Genomic DNA, 21,528 nt, shown 5'->3' on the forward strand with positions numbered 1-21,528 from the left:
ATATCCCCCCTCAGACGTCTCCTCTCCAAACTAAAGAGTCCCAAACGCTGCAGCATCTTCTCATAAGGAAGGTGCTCAGAGAATGCTGAGCTGAATGGCCTGACGGTCTGGGTTTGGAAAAGTCAAGTTTGGAAAAGTTCTGGTATTCACAAGCAAGATCTACAGCTCTGTTTTTCTACTTGGAGGCAGGGCAGGGAGAGCAGCATGGTTCAGGCAGCTATTTGTATGCAGACAGTCCCAGTTTCAAAGTAGTGGTGCTGGAAAAGTACATTTTCCCCCTGTCGGGGCTTGAAGAACTGCAGCTGATCAGTGTGAATAATATTGGGACACTAAGACCCAGATTTTGGTCAGTCTTTGTAGATGGTATCTTCATATACTCACTGTTCTCTCCCCCCCCCCTTCCATTCTGTCTCTCTCTCTCTGCCCCTTTCAGGTTGGGGAGTTCCTAAGCTCAGCAGACCCGTCTGCTAAAACCAGCTTGACTGTGATTTGTCCAGACTTTGGGGTATGGAAGGATTCCAGGCTGAGCGAGCACAACCTGTTGGATTTCATCGATCTCCGGTTCAACCCTGGCTGCATGCTGCCCGAGATGGAGGGCTTACAGGAGTTCGTCGAATATCTTTCCGAGTCCCTCGATCCCCCGTCCCCTTTCGACCTCCTGGAGCCTCCCAGCACTGTTGGCTTCCTGAAGCTCTCCAAGCCTTGCTGCTATATCTTTCCTGGAGGGAGAGGGGACTCCGCCTTCTTTGCCGTGAACGGATTCAACATATTGGTGAACGGGGGCTCCAATCCCAGGTCCTCCTTCTGGAAGCTGGTTCGTCACTTGGACCGCATCGACTCCATCTTGGTGACCCACATTGGGACGGATAGTTTGCCTGGGGTGAACAGTTTGCTGCAGAGGAAACTCGCTGAAATGGAGGAGGATCCATCTACGCATGGCTCCCAGAACGACGACTGGGTGAAGAACCTCATCTCACCAGAGTTGGGTGTCGTGTTCCTCAATGCCTCAGAGAAGCTGAAGACCATAGAAGGAGACTCGGGCATCCTAAAGAGCTGTGATGAGGGCAGTTTGGCCCTGCAATACCTAGACAAGCTGGGCATTAAGATGAGCCCTCTCTACCGAGATGTTGGCGCCAAGGCGGAACCCACCATCCTTTTCCAGAAGATGGGTGTGGGGCGACTGGACATGTATGTCCTTAACCCAGTGAAGGGCAGTAAGGAACTGGAGTTCTTGATGCAGCAGTGGTGTGGGAATGGTTACCCCAAAGGGCTGGAGCTTCCCTTGCAGTCCTTGACATCTGTTTGTGCCCTTCTGGTTTGGCACCCTGTGAACCCCACCGAGAAGATTGTCCGGGTCTTGTTCCCTGGTTGCACGCCCCCCAGCAAGATCCTGGAAGGACTGGAGAAAGTCAAACACTTGGAGTTTCTCAAGCATCCAGTGGTTACTCAGAAGGACCTGGAGTCTTTCTCCTCTTCTCCTCAGCTCAAGCAGAAGCGGACAGAGAGCCAAGAGAGTCTCAGGTCTGGTTCTAGGCTGAGCCTCACCGAGTCAAGCTTGCCAGTCTCCAAGGAGAAGAGGGAACTGAAGCCAGTCAATGTCCGAGATCGACCAAAAGCGCCCAGTGAGACGTCGAAAGGTAGCATGGAGGAAGAGAGAACCAAAGAGGCCCGATCCAAGTTGGCCTCTTCAACAGAAAGGCTCAAACAAGACGTGAGGCCTAAACTGCTGAAGGAGAGGCAGATACCTAAGAGGGATGTGAAGAAGGAAGAGAAGAAGCCGGCAGCAAAGGAAGAGCAAGGCCAAAACAAGGATGTAACCAAAAAGGAGTCAAAGGTTCTGAAGAAAGAGGGGAAGGTAGATCCTCCCAGAAGAGAAATAAAGAGAGAGGAGATCAAGAAAGATGGCAAGATGGAGGAGAAACTGACTAAGCAGCCAATTCGGAAACTCCCTTCTGCGGAGGTCAGAAGGCCCCAGTCCAAGATGGGTAGTGTCAGGAAGTCTATTCCCACCCTCAGAAAGGACGTGGAAAAGACAAAGACAAAGCTCTCCAAGGAGACCGCCAGCACCCAAAAGACGTCAGGAGGTGCCAACGGAGGTCGCTCAGATGTGTCCAAATCTTCTTCTGAGAATGGGATCCAGGATATTGAGAGGCCAAGAGGGAGCTCTCGGCAGGGGCCGTTGGGAGCAGAATCCACCGATGAAGGCATCACCACGGCAGAGAGTGAGTTGGAACCTTCGCCCCTGGATGGCCTGGGTTGCCATGAAAATGGCCCAGAGAGTGCTGAGAATGGCCTGGGTGTCTGGGTAGACCCAGAGAGCCCCCAGCCTTTCCGGCACCTGGAAGCCATTTCCCCTCTGAGAGGCATTGGCCCACCGTCCCCGTTAGCAAAGACTCCCAAGAGTGATCGGAGCGTCAACTTTGAGCTGACTCCCACAGATATCCTGCAAGGCCTCAACCACTGTCCAGAGGCCGAGGAAGCCTGCGGCAGCTCCGAGGAGAAGACCCTTGAAATGATGTCCCCCTCCAGCTCCGCCCCTGCTAGCGCTGGCCACACCCCCTTCCACCAGTCCCCGGTCGAAGATGCAATCATGGCTGAGGAGCCAATGTCCATTACCAATCCCTGGAGGCCCGACAGTTCTGTCTCCGGCTCTCGGGCCTCGTGTGAGAACTCCAGTTCGTCACAGGAAAGGCCTTCGGGATGCCTGTCCCCCAGCCTCTTCCGTGACGACGTTGCCGACGTGTCCCCTACCATTACCACTCCTTCCCTCCCAGCCGAAGTGGGATCCCCTCATTCTACCGAGGTAGACGAGTCTCTCTCCATCTCCTTTGAACAAGTTCTGCCCCCCGTCTGTGAATTCCCTCAAGAAGAAGTGGGGAACCTCCGTGCAGGGGGGCTCACCCCGGAACCAGAAGGCCCGTTGGGCAAAGGTGGGCTGAGCTTGCCTGTCCGACCTTGTCACCACCACCACCACCACCACCATTCCACCGTGCAGCGATTGGATGGCCACGTCCTGCCTCGCTCAGGCCACCGTTCAGACTCCCCTCACGATGTGGACCTCTGCCTTGTGTCTCCGTGTGAGTTTGAGCACCCCAAGTCTGAAAGGTCCCCGTCTGTCAACTTCAGTCCCCGGGACATGTCAAACAGCAGCGACTTCTCCCAAGAGTTGACCAAACCCCAGGCTCACAGGAAAGGCCCGAGGGGGCGCAGGCCGCACACTATTATGGACGAGACCCCGCCTACTTCGTTCAGCGAGTCGCTGCCCACCCTTTCAGACTCTGACATCCCCCCAGCCACTGAGGAGTGTCCTTCCATTACCGCTGATGGCTGTTTGGACTCGGACGAAGAACCCGACAGCCTGGCGCCGACCTGTGACCCGCTCCCTGCCCCGCTGAAAGACCCTTGCCCCTTGCCTGCCCAGCCAGGCATCTGCATGGTGGACCCAGAGAAAGACGGGCCCGCCAAGGCCAAGAGGACCACTCCACGGGTGAGCTCTGCACCCCCAAAAGTAGAGGGCCCAACAGCTTTGACCACAAGCAGCAAGACCAAACCTGCTTCTGCCAGCTCAGCAGAAAAAGCCCGGCTGCCCACTCCTAAGAAAAATGAGCCCTCGGCAACCCGAGCTGGTGGGGACACACGAACGCCCCTCACCTCTCGCAAGACTTTATCAGGAGCTGGCAGGCAGTCTCTAGCAGGTAAGCCACTACTTCCTGGGCCTTGGGAGGAGGAGGAAGGAATGATATGTGACAGAGAGGATCCAGGAATAGAAGGAGGATAATGTATAAACATGTTAGTGAAATCCAGCGGGGCCAGGAGCCATGGCTTTCAAACAGGGATTGGCACACTTTCCTTTTGTAGATGCAGCTTACCAAAGAGCGATACCTTCAAAACCAACATTCCTGCATGTACACTGGGTGCCGCCTCCCCCTTTATGTGTTCACCCTTGCATAGGCTGGTAGACTTCAGCAACCATGCCCCAAAGTGTAGAGCATGGGTGCTGTGGCGTAGTGGTTAAGAGCAGGTGCACTTTAATCTAGAGAACCGGGTTTGATTCCCCACTCTGCCACTTGAGCCGCAGAGGCTTATCTGGGGAACTAGATTAGCCTGTGCACTCCAACACATGCCAACTGGGTGACTTTGGGCTCGCCACAGCTCTTCGGAGCTCTCTCAACCCCACCCACCTCACAGGGTGTTTGTTGTGGGGGGGAAGGGCCCTTTGAGTCCCTTTGAGTCTCCTTACAGGAGAGAAAGGGGAGATATAAATCTAAATTTGTCTTCTCTTCTTCAAACTACAATTCTCATTATTCCTCCAGTTGTTTTGTGTGCGTGTTTTTAAGATGCCATGTAAATATTTGTTGAAGAGCTCCATCTGCTGGCTGGAGGGGTCATTACACCCTCAGTGGCAATTTGCAGCTGCAGGGCCCCCCGGGGTTTTAGGTATTGGTCTGCAGGATTTGTTGCTGACCTGCCACGAAGATATTGTGTTGATGCAGCGTGGGAATTTCTTTTCGTGCACTATTTAATGATAAATGCAGCGCGCAGCAAGAAATACAGAGGCAGCCAATTAAAAACAGCTGTAACAATGCAGTAGGGAAGCTTGGAGGTGTCATAGCCCTCATTCTCCCCTGGAGGACTGTAGACTTCGAAAAGGGGGCTGAGACTAGTCTGTCTGTCAGCCTAATAATTCCAACAAGGTGGTTGTGAGGATAAAATCGGTGAAGAAGCAGACAACAATATCTGTTCATCTTCATAGTTTCTGTGCAGTTCCACAAGGGAATGCGCCTGTGCAGGTCCATGTGTGCCTGCAGAGAACATAAGAGCATAAGAACAAGCCAGCTGGATCAGACCAGAGTCCATCTAGTCCAGCACTCTGCTACTCGCAGTGGCCCACCAGGTGCCTTTGGGAGCTCACATGCAGGAGGTGAAAGCAATGGCCTTCTGTGGCTGTTGCTCCCGAGCACCTGGTCTGCTAAGGCATTTGCAATCTGAGATGAAGGAGGATCAAGATTGGTAGCCATAGATCGACTTCTCCTCCATAAATCTGTCCAAGCCCCTTTTAAAGCTATCCAGGTTAGTGACCATCACCACCTCCCGTGGCAGCATATTCCAAACACCAATCACATGTAGCGTGAAGAAGTGTTTCCTTTTATTAGTCCTAATTCTTCCCCCCAGCATTTTCAATGAATGCCCCCTGGTTCTAGTATTGTGAGACAGAGAGAAGACCACTCAGTGAACAGCAGTTGCAGGTAAGTGCCTTGAACTCCTTGGAGGAAGACTGAATTAAACCTTCTTCATTCATGAAGCAGCTTTAATAGTGAATCAAACTGCTGTTCCTTCTGCTTTGGGGATTCTCTTCTCTCTTCTCTAATGGGTGGCAGCTCTCCCGGCTTCCTGACTGAGAAAAGATTTCCCCAGCAGTCGCTCTTCCTGATCTTTCATAATTCAAAGTACTTTGGATTGATCCCAGCAGCCGTCTGGTTTTGTTTGCTGTCTGCTGATGCCTTTAACACCACCAAAGGCTTGTGTTAGTAACGTCCTCTGAAGCCAAGCAAAATTTCAGGAAAACTGTTAACAGTAATTTCTTGTCTTCATGTTTCTCTTCTCCAAAGAGCTCAGGGCAGCATATTTGGTTCCTCTGAACTCCATTTTATCCTCACAACAGCCTTATGAAGTAGGCTAAACGGGCAGTGTGAGTGACTGGCCCAAGGCCCCCCCCCCCCCCCGGCTTCATGAAGGAGACTTCATTTTAGGTCTCCCAGGCCCTCTGACCTGTCCACCTAGATGTGTGTGTTTTTCTCCCATCTGAAACCCCCCCCCCCCTTCTTACCCTCTTATCTAGGCACCAAGTTTGCCCCACAATGTCCTCCAGTTTACCTCGAGCTGGCCTACATCCCTGGTGCTGCCAGCGCCCAGAAAGTGGACGAGGACTTCTTCCGGCGCGTCCGTTCCCAGTGCTATGTCATCAGCGGCGAGGACCACATCAAAGAAGGCATCATGAGGGGCATTCTGGATGCGCTGCTGTCCGGGAAGCAGCACTGGGCAAGTGACTCCCAGGTGGGCCTGCAGCAGAGCACGAAGCGCTGTGCGGGTGGGCTTCCGTGTGCGCAGGTAGAGGCATCTTGCAACTGAGAAAGTAGCATCTACGCTCCTCGTAGCATCTACACTCCTCGCTTTGCTGCGTGGCTGCAGTTTGAGGTGGTGGCTGTTGTCCAGTGGATGCAGCATAGTCTCTTGGTCAGGGGTGGCCCATCCGTGGTTGAGGGTCCCAAGAAAGAAATGAGAGGACAAAAAGAGAGGCTTAGGGAGCTGGGGATGTTTAGTCTGGAGAAGCGCAGGTTAAGGGGTGACATGATAACCATCTTTAAATATTTGAAGGGGTGCCATGTCGAAGAGGGAGCAAGCTTGTTTTCTGCTGCCTCAGAGACTAGGACACGGAGTAATAGATTCAAGGTGAAGGAAAAGAGATTCCACCTAAACATTAGGAAGAACTTCCTGACCGTCAGGGCTGTTCGACAGTGGAACTCACTGCCTCTGAGAGTGGTGGAGTTTCCTTCTTTGGAGGTTTTTAAACAAAGGCTGGATCAGCATACGTCGGGAGTGCTTTTATTGTGTGTTCCTGCATTGCAGGGGGTTGGACTTGATGGCCCTTGTGGTCTCTTCCAATTCTATGATTCTATGATTCTAAGTTGTGGACCATGAGCTGGCGCAAGTGCAGTCTAAGAAGCTGCAGTCCAGATGTATAGGAGGTCAGGAAGCCGCCTGAATGGGAGCTTCCAGAGTAGAGAAACAGGTCTTTTCCAGGCAGTAGAGGAAACTCTGGAATAGATGTTCTGGTTGTATTTTTTAAACTGACAGAAACAGGGAGAAGTTTAAACAGATGCTATGCTCACTAAGCTTAAACTTGATTGCTTTAACAACTTAGAACACATAATTTATAACTCATTTATAAAGCTATCCTTCCAGTTGGGGGCTGGTAAGAGCCATGCACTGACCGATTAGAAACTATCCCCCTGTCAGAATCAAGAGTTTTCTTCACACAGCTAATCAGTATATCACAAAAATTGGAACCATTAAAAAAACACACCCAGCAAAACCATGCGGTGTTAGAAAAAGTGAAATGAATTGACACTTCACCTACAGTTCACAATTGTTTGTAAATGCAGTTGGAAGAAGAGTTGGTTTTTATACCCTGCTTTTGACTATTTTCACTCCAGCCGGGTGACCTTGGGCTAGTCCAGGGGTCTGCAACCTGCTGCTCACCAGATGTTCATGGACTACAATTGCCTAAATAAACAAAGAGATACACACGATGGATGTTGTGTATCTCTTTGTTTATTTAGGCTATTGTTGACGTTGCACTCTTAGAGATCATGGACTACAAATCCCATCAGCCCCTGCCAGCAGACCAATTGGCTGTACTGGCAGGGGCTGATGGGATTTGTAGTCCATGTACATCTGGAGAGCCACAGGTTGCAGACCCCTGGGCTAGTCACAGTTCTTTGGAGCTTTCTCAACCCAGGGTATTTGTTGTGTGGAGGGGGGAGGAGGAAAGGAGTTTGTAAGGCCCTTTGAGTCTCCTTACAGGAGAGAAAGAGGGGGATAAAATTTCAACTCTTCTTCTTCCCTGAATGGGGGAATAACGGCCACTGGTTGAGTTCCCAGCTGAAGTTTGCTTGTGGGCCGGCTGTCCTTTTGGTGCACTTCCCCTTTGCTGAGATGGTTTGTGGGGAGGCCCCTGGATGTTTCCCAGGTCTCATTCAGCATGTGGGCTTTAAAAGGGCCTCTTTGGAATGGGTAGCTGCTGTTTGAGACAGTTGAGTTCCGGATTACCTCCCTGGTCTCTCATTCCAGGTGACCTTGATCCCGACCTTCGACTCGCAGGCCATGCATGAATGGTACTTGGAGACACTGGAGCGCCAGCAGGAGCTGGGGGTCACCGTCCTGGGCAGCACCAGCACAGTGGCCATGCAGGACGAGAGCTTCCCGGCATGCAAGGTGGAGTTCTGAAGGGCCGGTGGGCTGCATCTGGTTCGGAGCCGTGAGGTGCTTTGAACGCAGGGGCCTGCGGCCACCGTCAACTGTGTGAGGTCCTCTCCTTTGCCCACTGGCAGCTGGCGCTGGCCACAGGAAAGGAGACTTTTCTGCCTTCTGGGTTATGCAGAAGAAGGCTGGAAACTTTTTTGGGGACTTCTTGTAGTCCCCACAGCAAATAGCATCCACTGTCTGTTTTATTTGTTGCATGTCCACCGCCAGAGCCTTGAGCCCTGGTTAAGCACATGGAAGGAAGTTGGTGGAGTTGGGGAGAGGGAAAAGGGGGCGTCTTTGCATTCAGGAGGCTGCAACTGGGATACGCAGTCTCCCTGCCTCAGCCGGCATCCCCATCGGAGGGGGGGCCACACTTTTTTCTTTTGCCCCCCTTCTACCCGACCCTTGGCAGCGTGGCTGGAGCCGGGATCGGCGGGCCAGGCTTTGTTACAGTGACCGCTTCGGCTTGGCCCACACTCCGGCTCCGAACATCCTGCGAGGCAGGCAGCCTCACCCTCTGCAGTGGGGAGACGCGTGTTGCCTGTGGCACGTGGTGAGGGGTGGGAGCGATACTGGGATGGCCGCTTGGCCGTCTCCACGGAAACAGGGTTTCAAAGGCCTTGAGGGTCGCCCGTAGCTGCTCTCTCTTCAGCCAAGTTCCCCTCAAGCCCTTCCCAGTGGTGGGGCGGAGTGGAGTTGTTTCCCCAGACAGGTTTGGGGTGTGGGTTGCCATATCACGAGTGATTCCCTTTCTTTTACTGCAGAGGCAAGAGGACTACTATTTCTGAAAGCTTTTTCTTCCCTTTTCCCGGCCTTCCCAGCAAGAAGCTGCCCCTTTCTCCATCCAGGGCCTGGTCCTTTAATGATGGACCAGAAGCACCATTGCTGTCTCCTGTCCAGACACCTTCCCCTCCACACACCCCCCCCCCATGTTTTCTCCAGTGGACAAGTTTGGATGACACTGCCCCCATTCCGTCCTTTCCAACTCCAGAGCAAGGCCAAACGTAGGCCCATACAAAATGGGGTGGGGGGGACTGCATGTAAGCTTGTCTTTCATTCGCCCAAACTCTGATTTGGGGGGGTGGGGGATGACACCCAAGCAAGGGTCACAGCTGTGTGTCTGCCTGCCTGACTTAGCTTCCCACCCAGGAGGGAGCAAGTGTCAGCAGTTGGCATATTGTGCTGCAGCTTTGAAGCTCTTTGTGTCGGGAATTTGTGGTATGTTTCTCTCCAAACCTTTCCCCCCTCCCCGATTTCAACACACACTCCAGACTTCTACCTCTCATGTTTGAAAACTCACTGTTCGTGGAAGTGTGCTCATCTTGGTGTTTCATCCTCGAAGATGACTCCATGAAACATGGAGCTAGCCAAGCCCCCCCCTCTTGTCTTGTCTTCTCTTTGCAGCCCGTTTCTCTCCCCCCCCCCCCATTTTCCTTTTTATTCTTCCCTTCCCACTTCAACGTTTGAAGGAATGTTTAGGGCCAGCTGCATCCCCGACCCTGCAATGTGACACTAAACCTCATTTTCTAAGGACAGAAAAAAAGATTGTTGTGTTTTTTTTCTCTCTCTCTTAAATGTCTATTTTGTATTTTTTCTAAAAAATAAAAGAAAAAGATAAGAAACCAAAACGGTTAATTTAGGGAAGATTTTATTTATCGCCTCAGCGCTGCGAGGTGTCTGCCTGTCCCGCTTGGGCAAGGTGGCTGGGGAATGGGGGTTACGCTCCCCTTTCCACCTGCCCAACTGTACCCTCATGTAGCCTATTCGGGGTCCATGTTTCAATATTTGTGTGACGTGTGTTTTTAGAAAACCAGTTTGGGGGCCATGTGGGGCTGAGGGAGACAACATTGAGAGGGTTTTCCGTGTCCTGCAGATCTGGAACCCAAAATTGGGAAAGCACCTGAGTAGGGGCAGAAGAGGTAACGAAAGTCCCTTTCTCCATTCTCCCTCCCTCCCCATCCCCAAAACGTAGGGAGGGGGGGAAAAAAAGGTTGCGATTGTTGTATCAGTGCACTGAAGAAAGACACCATGCTGTTGCGAGTATGTACACACATGCACACACACTCTGCACATTCTCGTAAACTCTTTACTGTGTTGAATCCTTTTCCGGGGGGACACCCCTCATTAAAGAGTTAAATAGTTCAAGCAGTCCCCCGTGTTGCGTAATGTTTTGCTTGTCTGTCTGGTGGTGTTGTGTGTCTGTCTAGCCGTTGTGCTTTCCTCTGAGGCGAGGAGATTTTACTTGATCTGTTCTTAGGGGAAGAAAATGCCAGAAAAAATGCTCACCTAAGCACAACAGTTCCATAGGATATTAATGACTGCATCCCATTTTCTCCAATGGCACAATGTGTCCCACTTACCAGGCAGGTCTAGAAGAGAGAACTGGGATGGCCCAAGGTCACCCAGCAGGCTTCATGCGGAGGAGCGGGGAATCAAATCTGGTTCTCCAGATGAGAGTCCTCTGCTCTTAACTGACACCATTCTGGCTCTCTAGATGTGCCTCTTTGACCCACAGCCCTGGCAACTGACAGACAGTGTAGCCTGCCAAGAATACGAAGTCCAAAACGCAGACCAAGGTGAGGCCAAAAATTCCCACTCATGAGCAGTCAGTACACTCAGGGAACAGTCTAATCAGAGGTTCTCAGATGCAGGGGCATAGCTCCAAGGTGGCATCATCCACTAACATGCGAACACATTGATCCCACACTGACCTAGGTCTCACAGCAAGCTTAAGTAGCCCGTTTCCCTTCCAGGTGCGGCACAGTCCAAGCTAGCTGAGTGCCCTTTTCCTTCTGAGGAGCAAAGACCCAGATTCTGTAAATTCCTTACTGTAGTCCTTTGCCTTTACAAGGGAAGAGTGGCTATGATGTGCCGGTCGTGCGTTCTTGCTCCTGCTCAAAGTCTCTGCCCTGGTTCTTTGCCTTTGGAAAGGGTCCTCCCTACACTGATGTCTCCTATCTTGAGGGCCCTTCTGGCTGACAGGCTGGTGGTGCTACTGATGAAGCCTCCTTTCTGGGGAAGTTTCTGCTTCACTAGGGCCTACCTCACAAGGAGTGTCTGCCAGTATGAGTCTCAGGGTCAGCTCATTCTCTGATGATGACTCATCCTCCCACTCTGATCCAGGGCTGCTCACTACATGGTTGTCTCATAAGCCGGGACCTTCCTCTTTCTTCTCTTGGGGGAAGGGTTGTAACTGCAATCTGTAAGCAAGTCATCTCTTGCCACTGAATCGGTTCCGAGAAGAGCCCAGGGAAGAACTCGGAATGTTTTGATGACAGTTGACTTCCGAGGGCCACTGTTAGAAGAGGATCTCCCTCTCGTGTGGGAAGAAGGAGAATGCCTCTTCTAACATGGTGTGGGCTTAGTCCAAAAAAGGACCAGGTTCCTTTTTTCCTTCCAGAACTGTTTTTCCCTCACATGCACATTGATGCAGGTTTACTTTCTGAAACAGGCTTTCACACAAGCCTCCTTCAAGTGGGTTTGCTGGAATTCATGCATTTTGTGTTGGAAGGAGGAGAGTGCATACAGCAGTGATGGCAAACCTTTTCGAGACCGAGTGCCTAAACTGCAACCCAAAACCCACTTATTTGTCACAAAGTGCCAAAATGGCAATTTAACCTGAATACTGAGGTTTTCGTTTAGAAAAAACGATTGGCTCCGAGGCGTGCGTTACTCGGGAGTAAGCTTGGTGGTGGTCGGTGGCTTTGCTTTAAAGCAACCGTGCAACTCTTCCAATGGGTGAATCACGACCCTAGGAGGGTTTACTCAGAAGCAAGCCCCATTGCCAGCAACTAAGCTTACTCCCTGGTAAAAGAGCGCGCTTTAGTTCTTCGCATGAATTAACAGGGTTACCTACACTGCTTCCCCAAAACTAGCTCTTAGGTTTAATGCTAATAATGGAGCCCACTCTGTTTGCGCATGCCCACAGAGAGGGTTCTGAGTGCCACCTCTGGCACCTGTGCCATAGGTTCACCACTACTGGTATACAACCTCAGGTGTGTTAATTTATTGAATTGCGATTGTGTTTCATTAAGCAGGGAGGCTGAGACATTCCTATTCCCCTCCCCTCCCCAGCCATTTCATGCAGTTCTTGATAATGGCAGTGGATACACAGCTGCTGTGAGGAATTTTTTTTGCAGTGACAGAATATGGTGGTTTGGAAGTGATTCCCCCCCCCCCCCGGCCACAGCTACTATTTGCTCCCCCCCCCCTCTTTTGATCACTGAGCTCTGTTGCTTTTGGCTTCATGATTGAAAGCAGCCAGGGATGGAGTGGAAGTGTTGTCATGGCAACTGTCTGGTCAAACATGCTGGCTGAGAGCATCCTTGCTACTGAAAGGGGGACCACAGCCCCATGGGTCTGGAAGGGGTGGTGGTGGAGGAGCCAGCTTTTGTCTGCCCTCCCTGAGGTCTGTATTCCTAGGTCTGCTTGCCAAGAAGTAATGCCTGTTGAACTCTCTAGGGCTTACTTCTGAGTAAAGGTCTTTAGATTCAGCATCATGGGTGGGGCTTTTGGGAAGAAGAAGATTCTAATGGGTTTCTGGAGGCAGATCCAGCCCTTCCCAAGTGCTCGTGGACAGCAGAGGCAGCGTCTCCAACCTCCACCCCTGGGAAGCTGCTTGTTTCTCTCAGTTGCAGTGTGAATTCTGCAGAATGCCCAAATATTCTGCTGTGCATTTGTGAAGGTTAGTCAGTGCGTTTGTTTAGAGCCATGTGGCTCTCCGAGGGAGAGGCAGTACGCTATCAGTTAAGCCGCCGTGACAAAATCAGTGTCATTTTTAAGCCAGCAATAGAACAAGCTGTGTGTGGGAAGGATCTGGCAATCAATCTGGTATCTACGCAAAACCGAGGCGAGCATCCCTCTTAACCGGTGTTGAAAATTTCCCAACATTTGTTGCTGCTTGAATAATGATGGGGAGCTAGTTTTTCATTGGGGCGGGGTGGTGAGAGACGGAGAACTGTGATCTTGTGTGTGACCAGGCTAGTTTTTCAAAACCTCAACAAATCGAATGGTTTAAAAGATTGTGGCTCCCCTCCTGTCACCTGCACAGTTAACTAAGCTGCAAAAAAACCCCCCCTCATACTACACATTCTTCTAACTTCTGCAATTGGCAACACAGCTCGTGAGAGGGTGCCCTGCTATGACCATAGGACGCTGCTTTATCCAGAGCCTGGCTGTTGGTCCCTGTGGCGTATAGCTGTTGCGTCTGGGAACAGTTCTCCAGGCTCTTTGACAGAAAACACTCTTATCTTAACAGCTTCTCCCTGAAATCCTTTTAAGTAGAGATTGACTTAGAGACTTTCTGCGCTCAAAAGCGTGTGCTCCATCAGGGTGGCTCTAAAAGCAGAAGAGGATAATTAGCTTTTTTGCTCATAAACGCCTGAAGCTGCTGAGTCAGACCAGCGATTCATTTAACAGAGTGTCTCCTCTGACTGGCAGCATCCCTGCTGCTGGGCTTTAATCCTGGGACTCTCCGCAGGCAAAGCATTTGTTTTTGGGATACCTACCACATCTTCTGCCCTAATGCCTCTCGCAGCGCACACACATACAGCCTGAAGAGTACTCCCCCCCCCCCTAATTTATCCCTATGCCAAGACAGTGAGTTTGTCTTGATGTTGAATTGTCAGATACAGAACTAGGAAACCGAATTGCACATGCTGGAGATGGCCCTCCACAGACAACAGTTGAGAGCAGAAACTGAGAAAGATGCATGTATTTCTGCCAAGACAGCAGACCCTATTTGAGTTTCCTGTTTGGTTTCTAAAACATTCACCTGCCAACGCGCTGTTTTGCCTCCAGAAATCTGTGTGGGTTTTTTTCCCCCTCCTTTTCAAGCTGCTTTTAAATTGAGGCTAGGGCTGCTGGTGTGCCGATGTGCTCGTGCATGCAATTTTGCTTTTGCAAACACTGCCGCTAAACTCTGTCCTGGTAAATGTTTTACATATCCCAAGATCCTTCAATTAAGGCAGTCCATAAGTTACTGGTGCCAACTGGTATTTGCATGGTGCTTTGTTGATGGCGAGTAGTTTCTTTCTGCTAGGGCTCCTCCAAGCTATTTCACTATTGGTGTGCATGGCCCCTTCCGCACATGCAGAATAATGTGTTTTCAAACCACTTTCACAACTGTTTGCAAGTGGATTTTTCTATTCCGCACAGCTTCAAAGAGCATTGAAAGCAGTTTGAAAGTACATTATTCTGCATGTGCGGAAGGAGCCCATAACTCTCTTGGGGGTTTGTGTCTGTCCACCAAGGGGGACACTGGCATGTAAGGGTCTCTGAATCAGCCCTGCTGGAGCAGACTAGTGGTTCATCTGGTCCAACTTCCTGTCTTCCACAGTGGCCAACCAGTTCCTTTATAGGTCCAATAACAGCATAGAGGCCAAGTTCTCCCCGGTTGTTGCCTCATGGCACGGGTATTTAGAGGTTTACTGCCTTTGTGGAGGTTCCATTAAGTCACCATAGCTAATAGTCACTGATATCCACCATAACTCTGCCTAATCCCCCTTTAAAGCCGTCTATGTCTGTGGCCGTCCTCAGGCAATGAATTCCACATTTTTTAAAATCACCTTCTCCTTTCTTTGACATTTCCAGAGGAGAAATTTTAGTAACTAAATGTAGGGAGGGGGAAGGTTGCCAGGTCTCCCTGGCCCCTGTCAGCCTTAGGTGTATGAAGCAAAGCGACTGGGTTTCCTCTCCTTTGTTTCCTCCATTTTATTTTAGCCATTTAAAGTTCTTAACTGGAAGTTCAGTTATTCTAAGCTGCCTTGAACTGTGAGGAAACGCAGGATATAAACATTTTCACGAATATATGAGCTAACACTTACCACTTATTTTTATGTTTCAAGGCTTTTTCCAGTTAAAATTCTATCTTTGTCAGTTCAAATTCTCTTTCCCAGTTTAGCCATTTCTAGTTGGAATTTCCAGTTCTCTGACAGGTAAGGATCTGTCTCTGTACCTGTTTCCACTGGATCTAATTCAGCTGGATTTCCTTTCTTAGGAGACAGAATTTTTTTCTTTTTAACACACCTGGTTTTTGTGCTGTTTCCACATTTTTCCCTTCAGTAATTCCCTACTTTACCCACATTCTTCTTCACAATTATTTATTTTCACTATTAGACTACTTATTGTCTATAGACTATCACATTTTTACCTCACGAATTACTGTTCTGTTGTCTATAAGCTATCACATTTTTACCTCAGGAATTACTGTTCTGTTGTCTATAAACTACCACATTTTTACCTCATGAATTACTGTTCTGTTGTATCTACCACATTTTTACCTCAGGAATTACTGTTCTGTTGTTTGAATAGGTGTTTTAAATCTGTTCTGTCTCTGATCCCTGCTCTGTCACTCTTGTCTTAATGTGTTCCTCAAATGGATCCCACCATGTTAGGGCCAATTTATCCTGATCCTAGCCCTTCTCTGATTATTTTATTTTATGCCACTTTACAATATGTCCCTCAGGCTGGAGAGTTGTGAGCCACCTCAGTATCCGCATCCTTTTTATTTATTTATTTTTGCTAAAAAAAATCTGTCACTTTTAGGTTATAAGCAAAGTGCATTTCTTTGATTAGTGTTTCTTCTTTTACACCCAGGATTTCCTAATGCTGAACCAGAGAGCACATCGGACACAAATCAGACTCATTTCTCCTGTTTCCTGTATAGTGTTCCACGGGTTATACATGTATTGGTGAGAACATGGGAGTCCAAGTAACAAAAACACATATTTTCCTCAGTAAGACTGATATTTCATGCTTTCTGACTCCAGTTTGGTAGACAACACAATTACTGGAGCTGGCAGACACTTTATGCTCATTGATTATAATGTTGGTGCTTTCGGCATCACAGAATTAGGAACAATAACAATTTCACTTTTTAAACACAAGAGTAGCACCCCAGCCATCCCTGGCTAAATAATCCCTGTCTGAAGTCCCTGCTGGACTCCCTGCCAATTCATGGTATCTCATGTCTGTTCTTCCTCCAAAGCCCATCTTCCATTTTGTCGCTTGTTTGTTGACTATTAAACTTATTCAGGTTTGGTTTTTTCCTCTCTTGCTCTGCTGTTCCATTCAGCCTTTTAAAATCTGTTTGGTCTGAGCTGAGTCCAGAAGAAAAGACAGCAAAATCTTTTTTCCTGTCCATTCTCCCCCCACCGCCTTTCTGATAGGATCCAAACTACAGGAAATTACTTTCAACATGACCTACTTGGTATTCCAGCTTGACCAGAATCGAGTTTGGGGACGTTACATAAATCTCAAATTTCTGAGGGCTGCTCGTATTCCATGTTTCTGTTTGAGTACAGAACAATTTGCCACTGTTTGAACTTCTGCTCTCGTTGGGCATGCGCTGATCAGGTGCCACCAACTTGTGAGTCTAGACTGGTCTTCTGTAGCATGCCCAGCGATGCCTCTGATCAGGACAGGATATCATGTTTCCTACTGCCGAAGCTGAGGATATAGGTATCTGTGAGCTGTTTGCAGCTGGAGGAAGAGCTGAGCAATGGCTGAACAGAATTTTTGGTGCCTCAAGACAAATAGGTTGTGTAGATTTTGAGAAAGTACAAAAACCTGTCATCCTTGTTTGATCTAAGCGGGATGAGAGTACACAACAAATTCCAACCTGGAAACCTCTCCCTTCTCCCCCACCACATTCCATCCTCCCAGAATAACCTAAACTTATAGATATACTTAAAAACACTTCTTGTGGGATACATTTCTCCTCCCCAGCATCTGTGATTTATTTGGGTTTCATATTTTTGTAAGGTTTTATGAAGCCCATGAGTTCTGCAGTGAAGAAAGTATTAAAAATGCCAATTAAAACTGACCAGTATGCAGAGGCGTAGCTGGGGAAAATGGAGCCCATGGGCAAAATCTGAATTTTCCACCGCCACCCCGCATTATGGACACCCCATCCTCAACTGAAGAATTATTTGTTTGCACCAGGTCATCTCAAAGTCACCATCACATTATAGAACATGCCCCAACTCACAAATCTGAACACACCCAGGGCTCCCTAGTTTAAACAACATTGAAAGTGATGCTCTTTTTGGGGGGAATCCACCTTGAAACAGCATCGCTTTTAATGTTGTTTAGACTAGAGAGCCCAGATTCTCCTTTTAAATCCACCTTAAGAGGAGACTCTGGGCTCCCTAGTTTAAACAACATTGAAAGTGATGCTGTTGGGGGAGGGGGGGAATCCACCCTGAAACAGCATCACTTTAGGTGTTGTTTAAACTAGGGACTCCAGATTCTCCTTTTAAATCCCTCTTAAAGGGAGAATCCACCCTGAAACAGCATCACTTTCAATGTTGTTTAGACTAGAGAACCCAGATTCTTCTTTTAAATCCACATTAAAGGGAGAATCTGGGCTCCCTAGTTAAACGACATTGAAAATAATGCTGTTCCTGGGTAGATTCCCCACCCCCAGCCCCCAAACAGCATCACTTTCAATGTTGATTGTTGTGGGTTTTCCAAGCTGCATGGCCGTGGTCTGGTAGATATTGTTCCTAAAGTTCCACCTGCATCTGTGGCTGGCATCTTCAGAGGTGTATCACAGAGAGAAGTCTGTTGTACACTGTGTCCAGACTTCTCTTATAACACACTTCTCTCTGTGATACACCTCTGAAGATGCCAGCCACAGATGCAGGCGAAACATTAGGAACAAGATCTACCAGACCATGGCCATGCAGCCTGGAAAACCCACAACAACCAGTTGAATCTGGCTGTGAAAGCCTTCGACAATACTTGCAATGATTTTTTAATCTAGGGAGCCCAGATTCTCCCTTTAAATCCACTCCAAACAAGGTAAGTTTAAAGGGAGACTCTGAGGAAAATTTGAGTGTGCCTGTCAGGGGAGCAATGTTTACATTAGCAGTACCAAAATTTCAGGCTATCTTCAGGAAGCTCTCTTGATGATATCACCCAGGTTTGGTGAAGTTTGGGACAGGGGGTCCAATGTTATGGACCCTCAAAAGGTTAGCCCCATCTACTATTAGCTCCCATTGGAAACAATGGGGGATGGGAGTGCCCCTTTGGGGGTCCATAACTTTGGACCCCCCAAACCAAATTTCACCAAACTTGGGTGGTATCAGCAGGAGCATCACCTGAGGATAGCCTGACATTTTGGTGCTGCTATCCTAAAAACTGTGCCCCCTGCCATCCGACAAAGTGAAAACACAAAATATTTTTTTGAAATACAAACAAATCCAAATTTTTCTGCGCTCCCCCCACATGATCAAATGGGGGGGGGGTGCCCGGGACATTTGTCCCCACATATCCCCATGGTATCTACACCCCTGCCAGTAGGGCCAGCTAGTGTCTAACTAGTGTCTGAGACACCCAGCTTTAAGACCCCCACAGTGTCATGGAGGCTTCCTGGGGGACCTTGGGGAAGCTATACACTTCTCAGCCAAACCTACTTCACAGGATGATGACTGTTAGGATAAAACAGAGGAGAGAATGATGATGTAAGCCACTAAGAAGAAAAGCAGCGTATAAGTAAGTAAACAATAGAGACTCTAATTCCTTTATAGTGGCAATGTGCAAACTTTAGAGTAATGGAGAGCTCTTCTGCATATTTAATGGAGAAAAATGTCAGCATAATGGAAGAAGCCTGGTGGCTGCAGCTTGAAGTCTTAAAATGCAACACAAGGAAGGTTACAGATATAACTAGATGGATGTTGGATGCAAAACGGGCTTCATGATGGTTCAGAAGCTACTGGACAGAAGTGGAAAAATCGCTGCTCTTCCCCTAAGAATGTAAACACGAGTAGTAATTTGGACCTGTTCCTAGCACTAATCAAACATAGGTGTCAAACTTGCGGCCCTCCAGATGTTATGGACTACAGTTCCCATCATCCCCTGCCAGCACCATGCATATTTTTATCTCGCTTTCCTCATTTGATCCTCACAACAACCCTCTGAAGTAGGCAATGCATAGTCTGACAGGCCCGAAGTCAAAAACTGGCATAGTGGGAGGAATTACTATGGTGGAAGCAAGAGGAAGGCAGGGAGGGTGGAATGAAGAAATCCAAGGAAATATGTATGCATGGGGATCTCCTTCACTTTCCCGCAAACCGAACAAAAGTTGTGCTTTGTGAACATTCACAAAACACGGAGTTGCAGAACTGAAAGTGGGTTTAGCACTGAGGAGGGGAGGTGCATGCATATACAAAATTAAACCTGACGAGAATGTCTGCAGAAAGTGAAGGAGATCGCACATAAATCGCCACTGCCTCATGCCATAGCAGGGACTTAAATCTGGGACTCCCAGAACTGAAGTCATCTTCCAACCATTTCAACCCACTGAACAGCTCACTAAAATTTCCAAAGACGCTTAAATAGGAATGACATTTTGAGTAACCCTCTGAAGGTGTTTCAGCTTAGTTTAAACCTTTTCGCTTTTTGTGCTGAGTGGATGGTTTCAGTATTGTTGTCATGTTCACAGCAAACCTTCCAGTCTTTGGTAAAAGTCCCCACTCTTCTTGTCTATCTTACAGGGCTGTCATAATAAGATATGTATGGGTTTGGGTGTTTAAGTCAAAATATGATGTGCCTTTTGTCATCACTGGGGAAACAGTGTGCATGTGAGGGAGGGGGAGGGCTTCTATCAACAATTTGCAACTGTGTATTGGGGAGCCAAAGATCAGAAGACCCCAAATGGGTGAAATCTAGTTTGGCCCTGCAACAATGGGCTATCAGGAAGGCAACAAGCCTTCCCTACTGAATGTGCCCCTGTATTTCAGACTGCCTCTGACCATGGAAGCTCTATTTATCCCACCGCAACCAACATCTGTCAGTAGCCCTGTTGCTGATGAATTCTGTTTCCTCTTAAGAACAGCAGCTAAGAACTACATTTTCAGGACCACGCCAAGGGGAGTCCATCTGGTTCTGCCTCCTGTTTCCAACCGTCTGAGAAGCCCACCAGTGGGGCACGAAGGCAGCAAGGATTTTTTCCCTCCCTTCTCTTTTAGAAAGGGCTGTTCAGAGATAGATTTCCTCTGACTGTGGAGGTTCCACTGGACTTGGAGCTTGGAGCATAACTTGCTGGAGCCCATCTATTATATAGATAGTGGGTTGTGCTGATTCTTATACCTTCCCACCCCTTTAAAAATAATAAAAAAGGGTGGTGGGGAGAGAGACATAGGCACTGCTTCCGTTTTAAAAATGCAAATAAGTCCCCTGGCGGGGGAGAGAAAAAAGGAAGCCAGAAGCCACATTTTATGGCGGGCGGACCAATGGGGAGCGAGTCTACTTTCCGTTTTGTAACCAAGGCCTGGCAGAAGCCCCGCCCCTTTCCCACCCCTCCGGGCGTGTGGGGGGGGGGGAGAGAAGCGGGTGGTTCTTTTTTTATTGCAAAGGAAGCGAGCAGAGCAGGTGTGCGATGCCGAGGCGCGCCGAGAGGTCAGTGCATTCCCCCCCCCCTAGTTCCCCCCCCCTTTGCGCCCCCTTCCCAAGGGGGCTCCTCCCCAGTGCAGAATCGCACTGCAACATTTGGTGCTTCTTTTTGAAAGAGACACGCCCACAGCCCCTCTTTTCAACCCTTTCTCATTTTAATCGGGGGGGGGGGACGGGGGCGGCGGAGAGAATCTAATGAGCTCTGTCAACAGGGTGGAAGGGGCTCCCCCCATTCAGCCACCCACTCCCTCCCAACTTGTCTTTCCTCCCCAATTTGGGAGGGGGAAATCAGATCCCCCCCCCTCCATGACTTTAAATTCCTCTTCTATTATAATTTCCTGTCATATGCTTGTGCTATTCCAATTAACTTGTTGGAGGGCTTTGCGATCCTCCCCCCCCCCCCCCATTTCATATCCCGCCACTGCTTTTAAGTGCTTGATGCAGGGTTGGGGGGGCTGGTTGTAAAACAATAATCCGAATAAGGCCGGGTTTTGTAGCCACATCTCTGCCTGCAGGGATAAATGCATGGATATTATTAATATTGATGAAATAATGCGGAGGGAAGGTGAAAGGTGGGAGATGTTTTCTGCAGAGCCGGATTTTGATGCCCAGCCAGGATCTGTTTTGGGAGGGGAGGGGGTGGATTCATGCCCGCTGGTCTGTTGTGCTATTTCTGCGCTTGAAGAATCGGGCCCTCCTATGGAAGAAAGGTAGCCGGCGATAGATGCCGTCACCTAGGAGAAGCTGAGTGCCAGTAGCCATTGCTGGAAATGGGAGGCGGGGGGGGGGGGGGTTACAAGATGGTAGCAGGTGCGTGTCTATTGTGACTCCCCCCCTTCCCTGTGCTTTGGTGGGCAGGTAATTTTTCCAGAACCCTCTGAGGTGATCGTCCAGCTTTTTTCTCTCCTTGCCTGAGCAGAGCCACCTGTGAGAAATTTTCCGGACCTGCAATTTCCAAACGGTGGGGAGGGTGGGAGTCGTAGCTGAGCTGAAGGTCGTTTCTTGCCAGGAGTGGCGTGTGGCCGTGCCCAGGGATTGGAGGCTCGGCCTAGCCTGGTCTCAGACTGTTGCCAGCTGGGGAGAAGAAGGGGGGGGGGCAAAGATCTG

At 49.2% G+C, this 21,528-nt stretch overlaps 1 protein-coding gene across 1 annotated transcript in view; it reads left to right on the plus strand.

The window, feature by feature from the left end:
• The window catches only part of MAP1S (microtubule associated protein 1S), a 38,522-nt gene extending 28,349 nt beyond the window's left edge, over positions 1 to 10,173 (plus strand). The window contains exons 5-7 of the mRNA XM_048496391.1: positions 434 to 3,695; positions 5,840 to 6,054; positions 7,852 to 10,173. Coding sequence (XP_048352348.1) covers positions 434 to 3,695; positions 5,840 to 6,054; positions 7,852 to 8,007 — 3,633 coding nt within the window. The 3' untranslated portion in view covers positions 8,008 to 10,173. The remainder of the gene's footprint in view (positions 1 to 433; positions 3,696 to 5,839; positions 6,055 to 7,851) is intronic.
• Positions 10,174 to 21,528: the final 11,355 nt, after the last annotated feature.

This window comes from Sphaerodactylus townsendi, linkage group LG05, assembly GCF_021028975.2.
Source record: "Sphaerodactylus townsendi isolate TG3544 linkage group LG05, MPM_Stown_v2.3, whole genome shotgun sequence".
Taxonomy (NCBI): Eukaryota; Metazoa; Chordata; class Lepidosauria; order Squamata; family Sphaerodactylidae; genus Sphaerodactylus; species Sphaerodactylus townsendi.